Source organism: Ursus arctos, unplaced genomic scaffold (assembly GCF_023065955.2).
Source record: "Ursus arctos isolate Adak ecotype North America unplaced genomic scaffold, UrsArc2.0 scaffold_31, whole genome shotgun sequence".
Classification (NCBI taxonomy): domain Eukaryota; kingdom Metazoa; phylum Chordata; class Mammalia; order Carnivora; family Ursidae; genus Ursus; species Ursus arctos.
Window position 1 is genome coordinate 21,030,955 of NW_026622997.1, and position 19,401 is coordinate 21,050,355.

At 41.7% G+C, this 19,401-nt stretch overlaps 1 protein-coding gene across 8 annotated transcripts in view; it reads right to left on the minus strand.

Annotated features, from left to right (window-relative positions):
• KIF13A (kinesin family member 13A) overlaps nucleotides 1-19,401 on the minus strand; it is a 204,032-nt gene that overhangs the window by 79,794 nt on the left and 104,837 nt on the right. For 7 of the 8 annotated variants that reach the window (XM_026511547.4, XM_057304947.1, XM_057304948.1 and 4 more), the window contains exons 4-6: nucleotides 17,711-17,771; nucleotides 1,970-2,062; nucleotides 936-1,116 (exon numbers count right to left, since the gene is read on the minus strand). In XM_026511547.4, coding sequence (XP_026367332.1) covers nucleotides 936-1,116; nucleotides 1,970-2,062; nucleotides 17,711-17,771 — 335 coding nt within the window. Of the gene's footprint in view, nucleotides 1-935; nucleotides 1,117-1,969; nucleotides 2,063-2,463; nucleotides 2,638-17,710; nucleotides 17,772-19,401 lie in introns of those variants that run through there. The other variant, XM_044388770.3, reaches the window with a different exon arrangement.

A 19,401-nucleotide genomic window follows, 5' to 3' on the forward strand; every position in this document is an offset into this window, starting at 1 on the left:
TTACATGTATTATAAATGTTCTTTCATATGCAAATAGTTAATAACTTTAAAGTCAATATAAGCATTTCCCCCTGATTGGTTTACTTCCTTGTCACTGACAATTCTGATCTTACGATGATATCCTGGATTACACAGCTGCTAAAAGTGTTTAAAAATAATTCAGGATACTGAATTGTATTTAGAGAATGACCTCAACACATACCCCCCCCCCACTTGAAACACAGGATCAAAATGCACCCAAGTACTAACAATGGTTACTTTTGAGTGGTGGGATTATAGGTCATTTTTATTTCTTCTTACACTTTGCCTATTTCCTAAATTTTCTATGACTATGTATTATTTTTAAATCAGCAAAAAACTTTTTTAATTAAAAAAAAAGTAAATGGCCTTCTCCCTCTATGAATCAAATTCATCTGGTTTTTACCACCTAGTTTTGAAAAAATATCCATGCTTGGGGTTCCCCTTGGGTCCACTGAATCATGGTCTCTATGGGTGCGGCTCAGGCCAGCGGTATCCTAAAAAAGCCCCCCAACATGATTCCAGTGCACAGCCCAGGAAAAGAATGCTTGTCCAGGCTGGGTTGTTTCAACCCTTTCAGCACGTACCTCCAGTTTAGAGCTGCTGCCTTCCAACATGAATTGGAGGACCACTGTGTCACCCTTAACTCAATTTTTATAAACAAGCCACGGTAGCAAAAATAATACCGATAGTAAAAACACCTTTCTAAATGGCATACGTAAGCAACTTTATACACGAATACAGGATAAAGTACGTGCACTGGGTATACCAGCAGGCTCTGAGAAGCAGAGACTTTCTCAGTGAGTGAACTGAAACCACAGTAGTGACCAAATAAATATATTCACTTGCAGTTTTAACTTAAGGATCATTTGCAATTATTACTCCCAGGACAAGCTTAATTTCAACCACTAACTTACCCTTTGGGGTCCAAAAGATCCCGAACTTTCTCATTATAAATTTCCATATAGGATACTTCGACTTTAAAGGTCTGTGACTCATTTTGCTCTAGAGAGATCCTTTTAAATAAAGCACAGCAGAGCCTTGGAATAAGGCCCAGCTGCTCAGCACTGCCCATCATGGAGAAGGATTTTCCTGAACCTGGAGAGCAAGCAGAAAGGAAGGGGGACAACAGAGGGTATGAAACATAACGCTTCCACAGGACGAGTTTTCTACATTCATCCGCCAGGGTCACAGAGCAGAGGCGGCAAACGTAGCCCTCAAGCCCATGCCCCTGGTCAGCAAGGCTACTATTCTTTCTGTAACACTCACAGCCTCCAGTCTGACAGAGGGATGCCTACAAATAGGGCCACTGTGAATATATCATCTTGAAAAGTATGTATCGTGAATATCAACCATACATTATCAATGGATGTTGACAATACTTTACCCCCCAAATATTTTACGTTTGTGAAAATGCTTTGATACGTATTCTCTTGTCTGAGCCTTGTCGCTGTCCTGTGATGTGACAACAGGCAGAACTGGTCGGACTTTTCTAACTCTCTTGCTGATGCAGTGGTAACGGCTGAGCCGCTAGTGAGCTTCTGCTCTCCGTGTTCCCAGCACCTGCCCCACAGTCTCGTTTTAATAATCCATCAGCACTCTTGTGTCCCAGGGACGGTCCTCCGCATAGGATGATACCAAGAGTTGTTCCATAGCTTTTTACTATAACAGTATAAAACTGTGAAACTGGTAATTATTTTTCTAGTTCAAATACAGGTTAAAACTATAATTTAGGAAAATAACACTTAATAGTTTGAAACTAGCTTTGCTCAATTACTCAATTATCAAAATTGTTGAACCTTCAAAAAGAGGGTTACTTTCGATCATCTAATTCAGTGAAACCCACAAAGTTAGAAGCATGTTTCCATCAATTCCCAAAGCATTTTCTATTTCTAGACTTTAAGAAATGCATATTTAATGTCCTTGACTATAAATAAAAGCAGCTACTTACCTGTCTGTCCATATGCAAAAATACAAGCATTATACCCCTGAAAGGCTTTTTCAAGAATCCCTTCCCCAAGGCACTTGAAAACCACTTCTTGACCTAAAAACCAAAACAAAAAATAAAAAACTATAAAAGAAGAGAATGGTTCTTCTTGACATATTTGGGTTAATAACTGAGTCCCAGTTAGTAACAACATTCAATTCAAAGACGTTAAAAATGTACTGCGTGCCTACTATGTGTAGGGCTATGTGTTAAGAGCTCAGTTCTCGGATTAGTTCATGATTCCACGATTCGTTCCCTCTCAGACACTTCTCTGGGCATTAAAGTTTCCTTTCCATTGTCAGTGGGCCACACAGAAGCATTGTTTAAATTCTGTTTAGCTTTTTCTCATGAGTTGGTATTAAAATATCATTAAACATAATGGTCTTATCTCCCCATCTGGATTCTGAGCTTGCAATGAGCAGGAGCCTCGTCAGACCCCTCTTGGTACACGTACGCACCTAGCACAACGCTAAGTTCATGCCAAGTGCTGAGAAACCATTCACCGCTGGTGGAGGTGCTGTATGGAGCACAGGGACCTCTCCCTGGTGTTCCCATGCTGGGTTTGAGGACAGGTTCTCTCCTGTGAGCCTGTCTAGAGCTCCCTGCAGCTCATGGGGGTCTTTGGTCATGTCCTATACAGCCAGCAGTATCCAGCTGAAGGGTAAAGGGATGAAAAAAAAAAAAAAAAAATATATATATATATATATATATTTTTTTTTTAAGTAGGCTCCATGCCCAATGTGAAGCCCGAACCCACAACCCCGAGATCAAGACCTGAGCTGAGATCAAGAGTCACCACTCAACCGACTGAACCATCCAGGCGCCCCTGGTGTGAAAAATCTTTTTAAACAGTTAAGGTGGCATTTACTACCCATTGAAATTCCTGACTTTCTAACATTCATTCCCCATCATTAAGAGAATTAAAATGATATTCTCCTTCCTCTATGTTCTCATGGTCCTGAACCTTCACGATTACAGTATTTGCCAAAACTACTGGTTTAAGTACCTCTTCCTTCCACTGGAATGAGAACCCCGATTGATGTCAGAGACTATAATCTGTTTACCTTTGTAATCCTCGGGCCTAGCACAAAATGCTTAATAAATGTTGAAAAAATGAGTCCACTGAATTTTTTTTTCGTTTAATCTCACATGCCAATTCCTTTTACAATTGGAAATGATGCAACATAACATAAGCTTTTAGGTATACTGTTTCCTTTATGCAAAGCTGGACCTGATTTTAGCAGCCCCTTGTTACACTGGGACATATGGCTGCACAACAGGACTCCTAACAATGTGTAAACTCGAAACAAGTAATATTTTCAACCATTAGGTTGGCAAAAAATAACATGTTTGCAACAATACAGCTGGAGTGAGGAAATACAGGTATTCTCATAATCTGCTGGTGGGAGATTAAATAATTCAGCCACTTGAAGAAAACCTGACAGCACCTAGAAGAGAGAGAATGTGCCCACCCTGGAGACATTCCACAAGGCACTCCTGTATCAGGATGCTCACAGCAGCGTTATTTTGATTCTCTAAGTTGGAATGAAGTTAAATGCCCATTGGGAAGGGAATAGAGAAGGAAAATGTGACTATTTTGTATGCTAGAATATTACAAACCATGTAAAAAAACCCAAAACAAATAGAACACACCTGTGTGTATAAACAATGCTGGAACTCAAAAACATGGCTGAGTTTAACAAAAATCATGTTCCAATACTATACATATAGTAAAAAACGTATGTCAAAGAGTGTGAGGGAAAGATCAATCAATGGGCACTAAAGTTAAAAAAAATGAACTGGAAGAAAAAAGTAACAGATTCACATAACCTTATTTCTCTAATTCTGACTTCTAACATCTAGCACAGAGCCTAGTACCTAAGAGGTAGTCAAAACATGTTGGTGTAATATGTGGATTTTTTAAAAGGGTGTAACCACTCCTAAATACACAGGAGTGTTTTTGTGTGATGACTAGCTAAAGATGTGTGTGCACGCACGCACACACATACACTCTGCAAAGAATAAGGGAATGTCAAAATTATCACCCACTACATCAATACTTTCTTCTTGCACGTTTTCTCAAAGCCTCTTCCTTATTCCACGTGTACTCCCCCAGGGCCCACACCCAAAGGCAGGCCTTAAATCTGGAGCAGAGCCCTGCAGTGTAGAATTCGGGGAGTTAAACCCGGCCTGCGCTCCGGCTTGTGAGAACCGACTGTGGTCCTCAACCAGACCCCCCCGCGGGCTCTGAAGGCCCTACTTTCTTGGCACCAGCAGACGAACGGAGCCATCCTCTTGGATCTTCCACCCTGGTTAACCAGCCCCTCAGGAAGGGGGTGAGGGTGCTTTCAGATGCTTTAAGACTTGGCCAAGTCAAACACCCTGCCCATAATTCATGATTTCAACTTATATTTAGTGACTTGAAAAAAGCAAGTGCTTGGGTTGAAGGACTCGACTGCGGGGAGCTCGACCATGGCCATGCAAGGGCCTGTGGCCACTTCGGAACATCTCTCTTCCTATGTTAGGTGGTGAGACGCAATGTTTCTGGCTTTTGCTCCTGAGGCTCAGTAGGATGGAAGTATGAGGAATTACTGACTCCATATTCTTTTATTTTTATTATTTTTTTTAAAGATTTTATTTATTTATATGACAGAGATAGAGACAGCCAGCGAGAGAGGGAACACAAGCAGGGGGAGTGGGAGAGGAAGAAGCAGGCTCATAGCGGAGGAGCCCGATGTGGGGCTCGATCCCATAACACCGGGATCACGCCCTGAGCCGAAGGCAGACGCTTAACCGCTGTGCCACCCAGGCGCCCCTTATTTTTATTTTTTAAAAAGATTTATTTGAGAGAGTGGGGGAAGGGGTAGAGAGAGAGAATCTCAAGCAGACTCCCTGCTGAAAGTGGAGCCCAATGTGAGGCTTGATCTCACAATCCTGAGATCACGACCTGAGCCTAAACCAAGAGTCAGATGCTCAACTGACTGAGCCACCCAGGGGCCCCTCCATATTCTTTTAAAGGAAAATCAGAATGTTTCTTTCTCCTTGGTATGAGTGGTTTTTTTAAACTAAAGATCATTAGTCAAAAAAACTAAAAATGAATGCTACAGAGCTACATGAAATAGGTTTATGACATGTCAAGCAAAAAACCCCACAAAACCTTCCAGGATAGGATACATATACTAAAATTGCACAAAAAATAAACCAAATGATTAAAGAATTCTCCAGGATATAAAAATAAATGAATAAATCGGTTTTTCCTATGTCTAAATTATTACAAATACTAAAGAGGATATGAATTAACCTTTTATTTTTTAAAAAATTTTATTTATTTGAGAGTGAAAGAGTACAAGTGGGGGTGGGATACAGAGGGGCAGAGGGAGAGGGAGAAGCAAACTCCCCTCTGAGCAGGGAGCCTGACATGGGACTCGATCCCAGGGCCCTGAAATCATGACCCAAGCCGAAATCAGACACTTAACTGACTGAGCCACTCAGGCGCCCTGATAAATTAACCTTTTAAACTTGTATACTTTTATTATTTGTGCAACTTAGAAGAAGAAGAGAATTAATTTTTATCAACTGCCCCACATATATGCACTTCATATATTCTGTATCATTGAATCCTTGCAGTCCCCAGGGCCAGGAGGTCTGTAAGGCTGGGACTCTAAAGGGGAGTCACTGGCCCAAGATCAAACCGACAGTGAGTGGCAAGGCCTGGGTCTGTCTGTAGTGACTCTTGAATGTTAAAGGAGATGCTCACCCATCATCAGTGACTCACATCGTGACACCAGGAATCAGTTACTCCCACCTCTGGTCTCCATGGTTTTGTTTGTTTGTTTGTTTGTTTGTTTTTACAAACTCTAGATCTTACCACACTCCACTATTTTTTCCCCTACCACTGGATTGTTTCTTTTTTTTTTTAAGATTTTATTTATTTATTCATGGGGGGGGAGGGGCAAAGGGAGAAGGAAAGAGAGAATCTCAAGCAGACTCCACACTTAGCACAGAGTCTGACGTGGGGCTCAGTCTCACGACCCTGAGATCTTGACCTGAACCAAAATCAAGAGTCGTATGCCCAACTGACTGAGCCACCTAGGCATCCTGTGAGCTTTAAAAATAGGTGTTGTTCAATCTTAGAAGAGTCCCTGGCAAACTGTAGGCACTTTTATTTCCTAAGTTACTCCTATGTTGACATGGCTGTCTTCAGACTAAAGTATATTTCATTGGGGGCCCCTTTCCTCATTAGTGAGGACTGAGGCATCAAAATATTATTTGTTGAACTTAAAAAGAAACATCTGGGGCGCCTGGATGGCTCCGTTGGTAGAGCATGCAACTTTTGATCTTGGGGTTTTGAGTTTGACCGCCACATTGGGTGTGGAGATCACTCAAAAATAAAAATCTTAAAAAAAAAAAAAGATTTAATTGTATTAGAGTTTATACTTTGATCAAAGTATGACTGTTTTTGAAATTCTAATGAGACCCTAAAGACTACAGAACCCTTGGTTACATAAGGCACTGGGGACAGATGTGAATAGACGTGTTAATGTGATACGTTATCGACTAATTGAATAACTTTGACAAAAATGACAGCTTATACTTTTCCTGGCACCCATAGTAACCTCCTGGACATTAAAACAAAATATATGTGACAGAAAAAACCAAACTAGTCTCTCTGATTTCCATTAAATATATGCATATGCTTTTCAAAAAGTCAAGTTCTCTTAGTTAGACATTTACAGTTATGCTTGACAGAATATACTTCAGATTTATCATATTTAATAAAGTTTTACTTATAAGTAGGAAAGGAAAAAATTCTGGGAAACACAAAATAGAATATGAAAAAGTAGCAAACAATTATATTGTGTTTCTGGAAAGAATTCGTCTCCTTCCCATCCTTAAATAACTATTTTGAAGCACAGTTTACAAAAGGGTAAACACAAAAAACTATCGTTAAGTTCATGTACCTTTACAATTCAAAGCAAGACTGGATTCCAGAGAGAGTGCAATACATTTTATCACTATGGCTTCATGTCTCAAGGGAAATTTATTCTCTTTTAAGACAAGAAATAATGAACACTTTGCCACCTCTACAAAGTTATATCAACATTAATATTTTTATAGCTGCTTAGCTTTCCATTATATGCTTAACTGATGCAATCCGTTCCCTATTATGGATATGCAGATTATTTCCTTTTTCTTTTTTCTGCAATATTTATCCTTACATATTTATCTCTGCGCTCTCTTCTATTTTCTTTACCAGGCAAAACTCCAGTTACTGTGCCCTCTAGCAATGCACCTTCAACAACATGCCTATTATCATTCTTCTTGGTTTTGTCGAAACTACAATTTTCCTTTCCTTTGTTGACTGTCCACTTTGTGTTTATTCTTCAGTAAATCAATTATTTGGGTCCTATGTTTCCTTTTACAAACTGATTGGTTTAGTCATTTTTTTTTTACTTAAAAATGCTCATCATACATACATATATGTATTTTTTGAAGATTTATTTATTTATTTAAGTAATCTCTACACCCAACATGAGGCTCAAACTCATAGTCCTGAGATCAAGAGTCACATGCTCTTCTGACTGAGACAGCCAGGTGCCCCAAGAATGCTCATCACACATTAAGGATATTAACCTTTGGTCTATTATACATTGTAAATACTGTTACCTAGTCTGTCATTTACTTTTTAGTCTCATGTTGGTTTTTGTCATACAAAAGCTTTTGGTTGTCCATATTCAAACCTTTCATCTTTTTCTTTGTGATTTTTCCCTACGGTGTATGTTTATGCTTCCAAAATCCTGGATTCACCTGTACTTTCTTCTAGTTCTGTTGTTTTTATTGTTTACAGTTTTACTTTCAAACTTGAACTCTGCTCCTTACCAGCTGTGTGACCTCAGGCAAGTTCTGGGCTTCCTCATTAGTAAATCAGGAATAATAGCTGCTACCTTACTGGGTCGCTGGTATGATTTAACAAGGCAAGACAGGTAAAGCACTTACCACAGTGCCTGGCCAGTATGAGTCTAGCATATGTGTTAGTTAATATCCATTATCAATATCATCCCTCAAATCTTCAATCAACTATAATTAATTCTGGTATAGAGAAGGTAGTAAACATCTAATTATTCTTCTGAAAGGAGTTCCTTTATCTTTGCAACAATTCTGCGAGGTAATCCAATTTCAAAGATAAAAGAAAAGACACCTATTCTTAGGAAAAAATTTTAAAGTAATCACTTACTGCTGATTCTCTAGATCCCCTAGTTCCCACTTCTAAAATTCTACTGACCAAATATAACGGTGGGGCACTCTTATACAGGAAGGAGAGAGAGAGCGTGCCAGTATATGGTGGTGGGGTGTTATGTTTTGTATGTATTGGGGTATGTGTGTGTGTACGTGTGTGTGTGTGTTTGGGGTGTATATGGGGTTGTGTGTGTGTTGGGCATACGTGTGTATGTGTGTGTGTGTTGGGGTGTACATGTGGTGCATGTGTGTTGGGTTGTGTGGGGTATGTATAGGGATATATGTATGTGTGTGTGTGTTGGGGTTACATGTATGTCTGTGTGTGTGTATGTGTGTTATACTGGGGCTTGTGAGGAGAGAAAAAAAGAACAGTATTATTTGGAACAGGATATGTCAACCTATACTGTCCAGTGGAGAAAAATATTTACTTTTCTTTTCTAACATTATCTCAGAAGGGTACAGGGGGTAAAAACAAACATAATAAATCCTATCAATAAAACTGTGAACAGAAACATACTCTACAGATTTCCCCTACTTTTTCTTTTCTTTTTTTTTTTTAAAGATTTTATTTATTTATTTGACAGAGATAGAGACAGCCAGCGAGAGAGGGAACACGAGTGGGAGAGGAAGAAGCAGGCTCATAGCGGAGGAGCCCGATGTGGGGCTCGATCCCATAACGCCGGGATCACGCCCTGAGCCGAAGGCAGAGGCTTAACTGCTGTGCCACCCAGGCGCCCCTCCCCTTATTTTTCTAATCTGGTGCCTTTTGAGCTGTAGACTCCCTGGCTGGGGTTATATTTAATCAATGCTTCAGTTTGGGAACTTTCAAGGGCATCGCTGGGATGGTAGGGAACGCCTGTAAAAAGCCCAGACTGTCAACCAAAGCCTCAAAATGCCCTGTGGACTCTACACGGCCTCCTGCCCTCAACACAGCCGGCTCTCCGTGAAACGCACATGAGGGCTACACTTCACTGTGTGATAGAGAGAAATCATTAAATATCAAGACCTTTACAGGGTCTGTTAAGGAGAATCTGGCTGATCCAAAAGACTGAGGCTTCCTGCTTTGTTTCTATTTTTTAAACACAGAAGTCCCTCTTTTTTCAACATAGGGAAACAAACTGATTTGCCAACTGCTTTTTGAAGCTCATTAAGCAAAAAACGGGGCTGTTCATGTTGGATGGTAGGACTCAGGGAACCCATAAAAGATGCAGTATTTTCACCTACGTGTTTACTGCCCATAGCTCACCCTCAAAGAGAACGAGGCTCTGTCTAGGGGAATGTGCACCAGCCCGTAAGGGAAAGTTCAGAAGTCCCATGGGAAGCAGGAGGCTTGATGAGTATTTGCTTCTGTCCCAGACAAACTGAGCAAAGTCACAGCACCATCAAACCCAAAAGGCCAGGGGCTTTTCAGCAGGTGGTCCTTGTACACATGGCAGCTCCACGTGTCTGGTGCAGGGAATCCACAGGGCAAGCCTGACCTCACTTGTTAATAACCATGACTGAGAAGATGCCAATTTCCCCTGTGGGGTTTATGCTTAAAACCTCCTATCTATAACTATATGGAGAAGTCTTAACACACAGGCATGCCCAAAGCCATCTGGAACACAGTATCACAACAGCAGAAAGGACTCCTGTATGGAATTTCTGCAACCAAGGTTATACACCTGACCCACCCAACCCTAAGTTGCATGTAGAATACAGATCTGAGTCTCCACACTTGCGCATTTGTCCCTACTGGGGACCACAGCAACGGATTCAAAGCTGTTACGTGTGGCACTGGCAACTGAGTAACCAAGGTAATTCTCTCTCTAGAGCAGGGCCCAGACAGCAAAGCACAGAAGAGGACCAACCAGGGATGGAAGAGAAAATGCACGTACCAGTCATATGCCTAACGTCTGACTACCAAAGAGGCACAGGTCAGTTACAGTGGGCTGTGTTCGAAGAAATGGGAAGGCATAACCCTTGTCTTATTCACCATCTACAAGGCAGTCACATACAGATCACAGCTGAATAAAACAATTAGTATGGCAATCCAAGGCCAGACAGGACATATACATGGAATATTTCTCATCTTTCCAAAGCAGGAGCATGGAAAAGCATTCAAGATGTCAACACAATCAATACGGTTTACCAGTGCAGAGTCTCCTGTTTTCCCTCTTTCCTGTCTTAGAGTGAAAAAAAAAGTGTCTGAGCTCAGTATTTGTGATGTGGGACTCCTGGGTCTGCTTGTTTCTGAGGATGTTTTTCCACCTCTAAGCAGGGCTGACAGCCACAGCGATTTTGATGAGTCTGGGTTTGGCAGGTGGCCCAGGTCCGCATCAGAGCACCTAGACAGTGCAAGACCAGACAGGTTCTCCACACATACATGCGGTGGGGAGAAATGCCTACCGTGGACCAGGCTTCAGCAAATCCCTCTCCCAAACAGGGCAACTCGGAAACTGTCCCATGTAGGGAAGTTAAACCTGGGTGATGCTAAATGACCCAAAACTACAGAGTTTGTATACAAAAATGAAGGCTTTCACGACTGACCTGGTGACACTGGATTTAAATTTTAATCAACTACAGAAGTTTGCCACTAAGGGGCCTGGTAAAAGGATCCTGAGAAACTGGGCCAGGAGGGTCAAGGGAGAGCGCGGGACCATTTTCCACAGTGGCGTCCAAGGGCCATCAGTGCTGCGGTGTCTGGGAGTCTTGCTTGCAGCATGGCACAGGCTGACTCACCCAGATGGACGTTGCCACCCCAGCAACAGCGCTGGGACGCGTCATGAGCTGGCAGGGAACCTCGGCTCCTTTTTTGTTGGCAAGTAAGGTGGCTGACTCACTGAGGAGAAGGTCAGATACTGGTGCCCAGGATGGAGGAAACAAGGAAGCCACCCGACCTGTGAGGACTCTCTGATACAGAATGTCTTTTGAGCTATTCTGTAGGGTGTTTTCACATAAAGCATCTGCTGGGAAAGTAAGTGTTCTTCATTTCTGTCTGATGTGTTCTCTGTGGAACAGGAACCTGCCGGACCCAACACCCCTTCTGGACTGTGGGGAGCACAGTATTTACAGCACTCGAGGGGAGATTAAAACAAAGCCCAAACCAAACATAGGCATTCCGGACTCCAGAGAACATCTGACAGGAGGGAGAATGCTATTAGAATGATTCCTGGCCAGCTTCCAAGCCAGAGCACTGCAACGTGATTGCCAGACACAGCCGCTCTTTTGTGGGGGCAGAGAAGAGAGGACAGCCTGGGAATGCAGGAGAATCTATAATATCTTCATACGTGACTGTCACTGCCTAAAACCCACACATAGGCCTGCTTTTCAGCTCTCTCCCAGGGTGCACTTTCCTTACCTGTAGAACGGGGACGGTCATCGTTCCTACGTGATCAGGTGTTCGGCTAATTAAATGACCTACTGCAGGTGAAGGGATGAGCACAGGGCTGGGAACCCAGTGCTCCCAAGTCTGTTGTCTACTGTGATTCTTACCCACTTCTCTATATACCCTTCAGTAAGTTACATGATGTCTCTGGGTGCCAATAAATAAGGAATAGATGGAGATGAAGAAAGGAAAGTCTGTGAGAAGGTGGGGCTGGGTGGGATTAAAAAATAGGAATAGAGGGGCACCTGGCTGGCTCTGCTGGGAGAGCATGGGACTCTCGATCTCAGGGTCATGAGTTCAAGCCCCACACTGGGCATGAAGCCTACTTTAAATAAAATCCGAGTAGAGGCAAGAGAAAAAAAGAAGCGTGCATACACACACACACACGTATATACATTCATACTTATATATACATACACACACTAACACATTCACATTTACACACACCCATACTCACAATACACACTCACATGCACACGTACATATACACACCTGTAGTCGAATATATACACACTCACAACGTACATACATGCACACACATATATACATATCACATTCACACACACACATGCACACACACACATGCACACATGCACTCTTTTTTTAAAAAAATCTAACAATATTAGCTTAGCTTATTTATTTCAGGAAAGTTTTTCTCACCAGTAAAGCTGGCCTAACCCAGAGAAAAGTCAAGGACCCCCCTCTCTATGACCTCACTGGGCAAGGAAACATTCTGTCAGGAGTGCAGTGATGTGAACTGAAACGGTCTCAATACGGGCACTTGGCACACTTTACCAAACACAAATACAACCCCACATGAGTAAACTTGAAAGTAAATATCAAAGATTCTTGTGATACAAAAAAAGAAAAAAAGGAGAGAAAGAAAAGTTTTTCTTCACTGACCTCCACTTTTACCCAATTTTCTGAATTCGCCAACATTCGCTCCCATCTGTAAAACAGTACACTGAGGCTCGCCCACTGCATCCTACATCACCCCAGCTGGGAGGCTGTGCTCTGGACTCCCACCCACAGAGCTATGTTCTCACAAAGGATCAGCTGTGTTTGCTCCTAAACTGGTTTATGTCAATTGTACTTCTCTGTAATTACATAATTTCATTAACAAATGCAAAAAGACAGTTGCTGATTCTAAGAAAAAAAAGTTGGCTGCTTAGGGAACAACCTGATAAGGCTTAGTCACTAGAAGAATTGTCAAATTTGGTATGGGTAAGACAATTTGCAAAAAACTATAAAAGAAAAAGAAAAATCTAGAAGAACTCTGCATTCAGACTGTTTCGTATCTTTTAAGATGGCATGCATCATTTATAATGAATCTCCATTTCACCAAACTTTTCAAAGAATCGACCACTATTGCTTCTCCTAACTATAGGGAAAACATCTATGGTTTGGATAAACCTAATAGCTAAGAATTATTCTGTGAAAGGCACTTGCTGAGTGCTCCTTGTACACTTGAGTGGGGAAAGAACGAACCAACAAACACAGTATGCTAAAACAAATATTTTGGAACTTTGCTAAAATGTTGGTTCTATTTTGGCTAGTGCTGGCTTTTAGAATATAAATTTTGACACACAAATGTCTTGTCTTGCTCCTATTCTCGCTTCCATTAAACAGTGTGAAAGAGAAATTATTTGTACCTCTGGGCACATAAAATGTCCCATCATGGGAACAGAATCAAGCACGGCAACAGCTCACGGCTCGGGAGCACACAGCAAAAAGCTACGCTGGCAGAACAAGAATCAGACATATAACCTTTCTCCTGAACTTGCAGGGCATTAACAATGCCTGAAAATACACGGCTTCAACAAGTCTGAGCAACAGGCCATATGGTGAGAATTGTTATATAATTTCTAAGTCAATAGTTTAGAAGCTCTGGGCCTGGAAATGTTCATGTCCGTATTGATCGCCAGATATGCCACCACCAGACTGGTTTCCTGGTTTGGTGTTATCTTTTTTTTAAGATTTTATTTTTCGGGCACCTGGGTGGCTCAGTCAGTTACAGATTTTATTTTTTTAGTAATCTCTACACCCAACATGGGGCTCGAACTTATAACCCCGAGATCAAGAGTCGCACCTCTACTGACTGAGCCAGCCAGGCGCCCCTCACCAGATTGGTTGTGATTTTTGGCATGAAGATTTACAGAAAAATAGGTTTGTGAAAAATATTCCCCCACCAGGAAGAAAACTGAAACCGAGGGGACTGGAAGTCACTGTACTTTACCAACATGGCCCATTTTAGGCAGTGACGAATCATGGACTGATTCATTATCGAGAAGGCCTTAATTACAATCGGTAGTGATTTAACCATTTACAAAGGCCTATTATCTGTATGACACTCTCAAGAGTTGTCAGTGTTCATTATAATAACTTTATAGTCCTAACCGTGGATTTATGTCTCTATGTACGTACATATGGGGTGAAGAGTAGGGGAAGATAGGAGTTTATGTAGAAATACGCCAAGCTTTGGGTGCCTCATTTTGCAGCCTACTTGTTTTGTTCTTTTGTTTTTCTCTTCATCCCGGCACAAGCGTTTTTGCTTTAAAGACTCAGAACTATCTGCCAGACAAGCATTATTATGCCTACCTAACCCAAAGGTTATAATAAGAAATAATACAGTTAAAATGTAAAACGTCTCAAAGCCTGATTCAGGGCATTCAAACCGCTTAACAAACAAGTCTTTGAAAAGTCCACTGCAACAGCTGTGTGGCCAGCATAAAATGTCTGATTCATGTTTTATCAGAGAGCTAGAGGGGATCTGAGATCATCTGAGGCCACGTCTCCTCCTTCCACAGATGAGGAAACAGATCCCCAAAGGTAAGCAGCTGGTGGCACAACTGAGTCTCGTCGATTTCAGTACCAGGCATTCATTCTCCTTCCACCGGGGCTGACGGTATTACCCTCACGACATGACAATGTGACCACGATAAAGACGATAAATAGTTAAGTGAGCTTTTCCTATGTGCCAAGTACTGGCTTACATACTTTCCGAGGACAGGACAACCTCAAATCAACCCTATGAGATGAGAACGATTATCATCCTCATTTAACGTTTGAGGAAACAGAAGTGCAGTGAGATTCGGTGGCTCACTGGGCGGTTGGGCATAGGAGCCCACATTCTCCCGCCCAGCACTCCGACAGCCCGCTGCCGTGCCATCGAACACTCTACAGACTTGTGTATTTCTACGTCGGACAGCCTGAGAGTGAAGGGTGCTGCGGTCACTTTTAACAAACAAAGAGAACATCCTGACACACCACGTGAAACTCGGCGCCCTGCCTCTCTTTGCTCCCTCAATCCCTGTGCTTTCAAGACTTTCTCTCTCTGCCACCCCCCCTTCTATCTGCCCCCCAAGTTTTGAGAGCTGCCTTGAGAGCTCTTCGTCAGTATCAATGATGCCATTATTCATTGAGCCTGGCAAATAGGTCGGTTTCAGGAAATTCGTGCTCCCCCTTTCACATTTCCTCCACTTCCCATCAGAGAATGAAGGCTTCTATCTTAATGTTTCTATTCACCATTAAGAAGGAATTGCTATTTCTTTTTTAATGAAGAGAAAGGAAATCAAGTTAGTACGAAATCAATCAACGAACCTACCAGTAATATATTTAGTAGGCAGATTATTTACAATGAATACAAACCTGAGAGAAGAGCTAATAAGAATTTTACTTTTTGCTAAGGTGGTCACTGGATTTGCACAATAATAGGGCCATCTAAAGATAAGAAAATTTCTCCCCACGTTTTGTAAATAGACGTTGCTCTTTGAGCCTAGAGAGTGCAGGGCTGAATGGAACATGCTACTTGATGTGGTCATGCCAAATTAAAAGTAGTAAATTTATTAGGTTCTCAGTAAATTTAAAAATCATTTTTATTTTTTTAAATATTTCTGAACATACTAATTTGTAATGCAGAGCTCCAGAAATCTTTAGTTTCACGTGTCAATTTTATCACCTGTACTTAATAAAGTTATTTTCCATTTTAAAAAGTTTGTTCCGGGGCGCCTGGGTGACTCAGTCGGTTAAGCGTCTTCCTTCAGCTCAGGTCATGGTCTCAGGGTCCTGGGATCAAGCCCCACGCCAGGCTCCCTGCTCAGCAGGGAGCCTGCTTCTCCCTCTCCCTCTGTGCTCTCGCTCCCTCTCTCTCTCAAATAAATAAACAAAATCTTTAAAAGAAAAAGTCTGTCCTATATTCAGGGATATGAGTGATATATTGCAGAAGGCTAGAATGGTTTCTGTGGGCAATAAGGGGAATGTGATTTTAAAAGACAGGACAAAGAAAAACCACCTCCCTGAAGCATTATTTTAACCACATCACTGCAACAGCCCCTGTTCTGTACCGTATCAGTCAACTGATAATCAGTCTAAACTAAACTCAGTTTCGACTTCAGAATTCTGTTCAGCCCTTCCAGACTGTGTCCTTCCTTGGGTTTTCTATAGCACCCAGAATCTATAAAACAGACGGTTTAACTCAATATCATCTCAAAATGTTTACTGGTATTTGTTAAGTACTCTTGCTTTCCACCTAACTTTTTGACTTCTCAAGGGCTTTCCGAGGCTGCACACACAGTTGCGGTTTCAGGAGACCTGCGGGCTCCCTGGGTTATAGAAGAGGAACAACAGCCCTGGGCCAGAGCGCAGGATGGGTTGTGGGTTGTCACGGCGCAGAGGATGAGGAAGCTGGACTGAGAATATATAATAAAGGACCCTACGTGTAGTCCAAGGAGAACAGCTTTTCTCTGTAAGTGAATAGTACTGATAGTATTTGAGAACTGCATGAGTAGAGCTCTAACTCGGGAAGATCTATCTGGCTGTATCTTGAATAACATCGGCTGAACAAAGAGTGGGCTTTGTATAGCCACAGCATTTGTTTCTGTTACAGTCGGAAATGTTTTACTTCGGTAGTTTATTTAAATCCAAAAACACACACCCAACACTAAAATACACACTGCACTAACCCTCAAAGCAGACTGTTCTAGACTCCAAGAATTTATTGTCTAAAGTGCTAATGGGCCAATAAAAAGACAAATTAATTACAGCCAACATTAAAGAGTACTTATTCACCTCAATGAAATACGTTTGCTAAAGGTGTAGGAATGATCTTTGAGAAGAAAGGCTCATTTACCCACTGTGAGCAACAAAAGAAATTTTCCTAGTTCAGACTGTTCACTTTTGAAAAAATTATATATCAAATAATTTCTCAACAAGTTTGCTTTATGTGGCAAGGAAAAGGCTGTCATGAAGCGAAATTCCCTACACGTGAGTGAGTGATTTCCTTTTGCCTTCCAGTCTTGTAAGACCCACATCTTCCCATCCATCCCTTACTATTCTTCTTTTTAAAAAGTCATTTGGTTGATGTTCTTCTAAGTAGAAATGAAGAGAAACCATTCATTAAGACTAAATATCTAAGGAAATGGGAACACAATCAAAAGGGTAGGAATCAAACTTCCTCCACGAACACAAATGCTTCCCTCCTGAGCTAAAGGAATTGTGTTAACCCCTTGGAAGGGCCAAGATTCACCAAATAATAAAATCAGTAGTCATCTGTGTTCGATGGAATAGCGATGAAATGCCTCAAGGAAGGAACACTAGCAAAATGTGGGGCTGAGAGCTGATGTTTCCCTGGGAAGGGGTAGTTCACATCACAGTGACAGTTAGAACACTCAGGACGTGGGCAGGTCATGGAAACCAACAGCACCTGTGCTTTGTCTCTATCAGCGGAGCAGTGAATTCCCGAAACAGCGACAAGGAAAGACATGCACGTCAAACCTCTTCTTCACATGATAATCACAACAGCTACCATTTCTGGCTCGAGGTGGTGCCCTATTATTTCTAATCGTTGGAACACCTCTGAAGACAGCAATACCCCCTTTACATGGAAAGAACCTGGCGCTTAACAATGAACAATCCCGTCCATGACTTCTTAGCAAACTAGTGGTATGGCCAGATCCTGAAACTCAACCTTGTTGACTTCAAAGCCCACATACTAGAACTGGAAGAATGAGTGTGAAGTTTACAGGAAAAACAGAACTGCAAATAAAGAAAACAGACAAAGAGGACTGAGGCCCAAAAATTAAGTGAAGAGAAATCCAACTTACCAGCATATTTTGTAGTATTAGATTCATCCATGGACCAAAAGCAATAATCAAAGGCAAATACCTGAATGAAAGAACACGTTATTGAAGATTAATTAACTTCTATGAGTAAATCAGACGGCAAAAAAAAAAAAAAAGATTTGCTGATAAACATGAGGGTTCTTGCTACTGTGTAAAACTGTAATTAGGAAAAAAAACACCACAGGTTTGATGCTTTATTAATCCTAAAGCTTCTTTTGGACTCAATTGATGGTTATCTTACTGTATTAGAGTGAGTTGCATATGAAAATTGCTATTTATCCAGGACGCAAATGAGACATCTTAACCAAAAAAATATTTTTAATGATACACTTACTACGAAAAAAACCCCCAAAAAACAACCAATGACTTCTCACCCAAGTCCACAGTTCCCGCATCTACTAAAGCCCTGGGCTGGATTCTCGTGGCTTCGCAAGTAACAGGAGTAAGCGATCAACTTTCATTTGAATCACTTCCTTCTAGTTTTCTGTGACGGTACCATTTATAGCCAATGCTCCAAACTCCCCACATTCCCACCTTGGACTCCGTTCTCTCTTTGTTTCAGTGTGCCATCTTGGGCCAAATCTTGTCAACAAACCAATAACTCTCTCTTGGGTGCATTCATTTTCTGTCGGGTTACGGAATGACCACTAAGTGTAGGGAAACGCTGATGTGTCCTGCATCGGGATTCTCATCCAATCACAGCTTCCATGCATATGACCACCACTCATGTTCCAGCCATCATTAGCAGATGCACAGGCCAATGATCCCCAACGTGTGCTCCACGGAACAGTAGTTTCAGGAGATATTCCATGAAAAAAGATTAAACTGTGTTGCCGATGGTGTACATTTTACCCTGTTTGAGATCCTCAATGCAATTTTCAATATTAAAGGCTCTGAAAATTTATCCAGCAAAGACACCCATTTAATTGCTTAACTTTTTTATTTCTCCAATTCATTTTAGTGAAGAGACCCTTTCCTGAGTAACACCTGTTAACATGCCTTGAAACTACTGTTTCTCAGTGTACCCACTTAGCAAACTCTGGCTCAGAGGACTCAGCATCCACTTTCCTGGGCTCTCTGGTACAGCCTTTTCCCTTGGCAGTCCAAACAGCAAATTACAGATCTCCTATAGACAGGAACCCTCCAGTGCTTAATCATTTCCTAGGGACTGTAAGCACTGAGCAAACAGAACCCAAACTCTTTGACCTGGCATTTGAGACTGGCCACAATGAGGCATTTCCAGCCCCTGTCCCCCAGCTTCCTTATGCTTCCGCTGAACTTGTCTGTACCCTGGAATTGGGAGGAACGACTCCACCCCTTCCTTGTTCTCCTCTTCATTTACACCCTTCAAAATGCTTCCTATTTCTTAAGGCCCAATTTGAAGCATTTTTCTCCCAGGCAACATTTCTCGGTTAAATCCAAAGGAATGATCGCTCTTCTCTGAAATCTTACAATGCTGCTTAATCCTTTTTCTTGCCACTCTCATACCAGTGACCTGTTTTCCATTTCTCAGGTATATGATCCGTGCGTATGTTTCACCTCCACTGGTAGACAAAGTTCCTGGAAGGCAGGAACCATACCCAACTCATACGTGTATCCTACAGTGTTCACAGTAGTTACTTATAGTAACATCCTAGAAAGACTAAGTTATGCTCTGAGTAGTTTCAGCACTG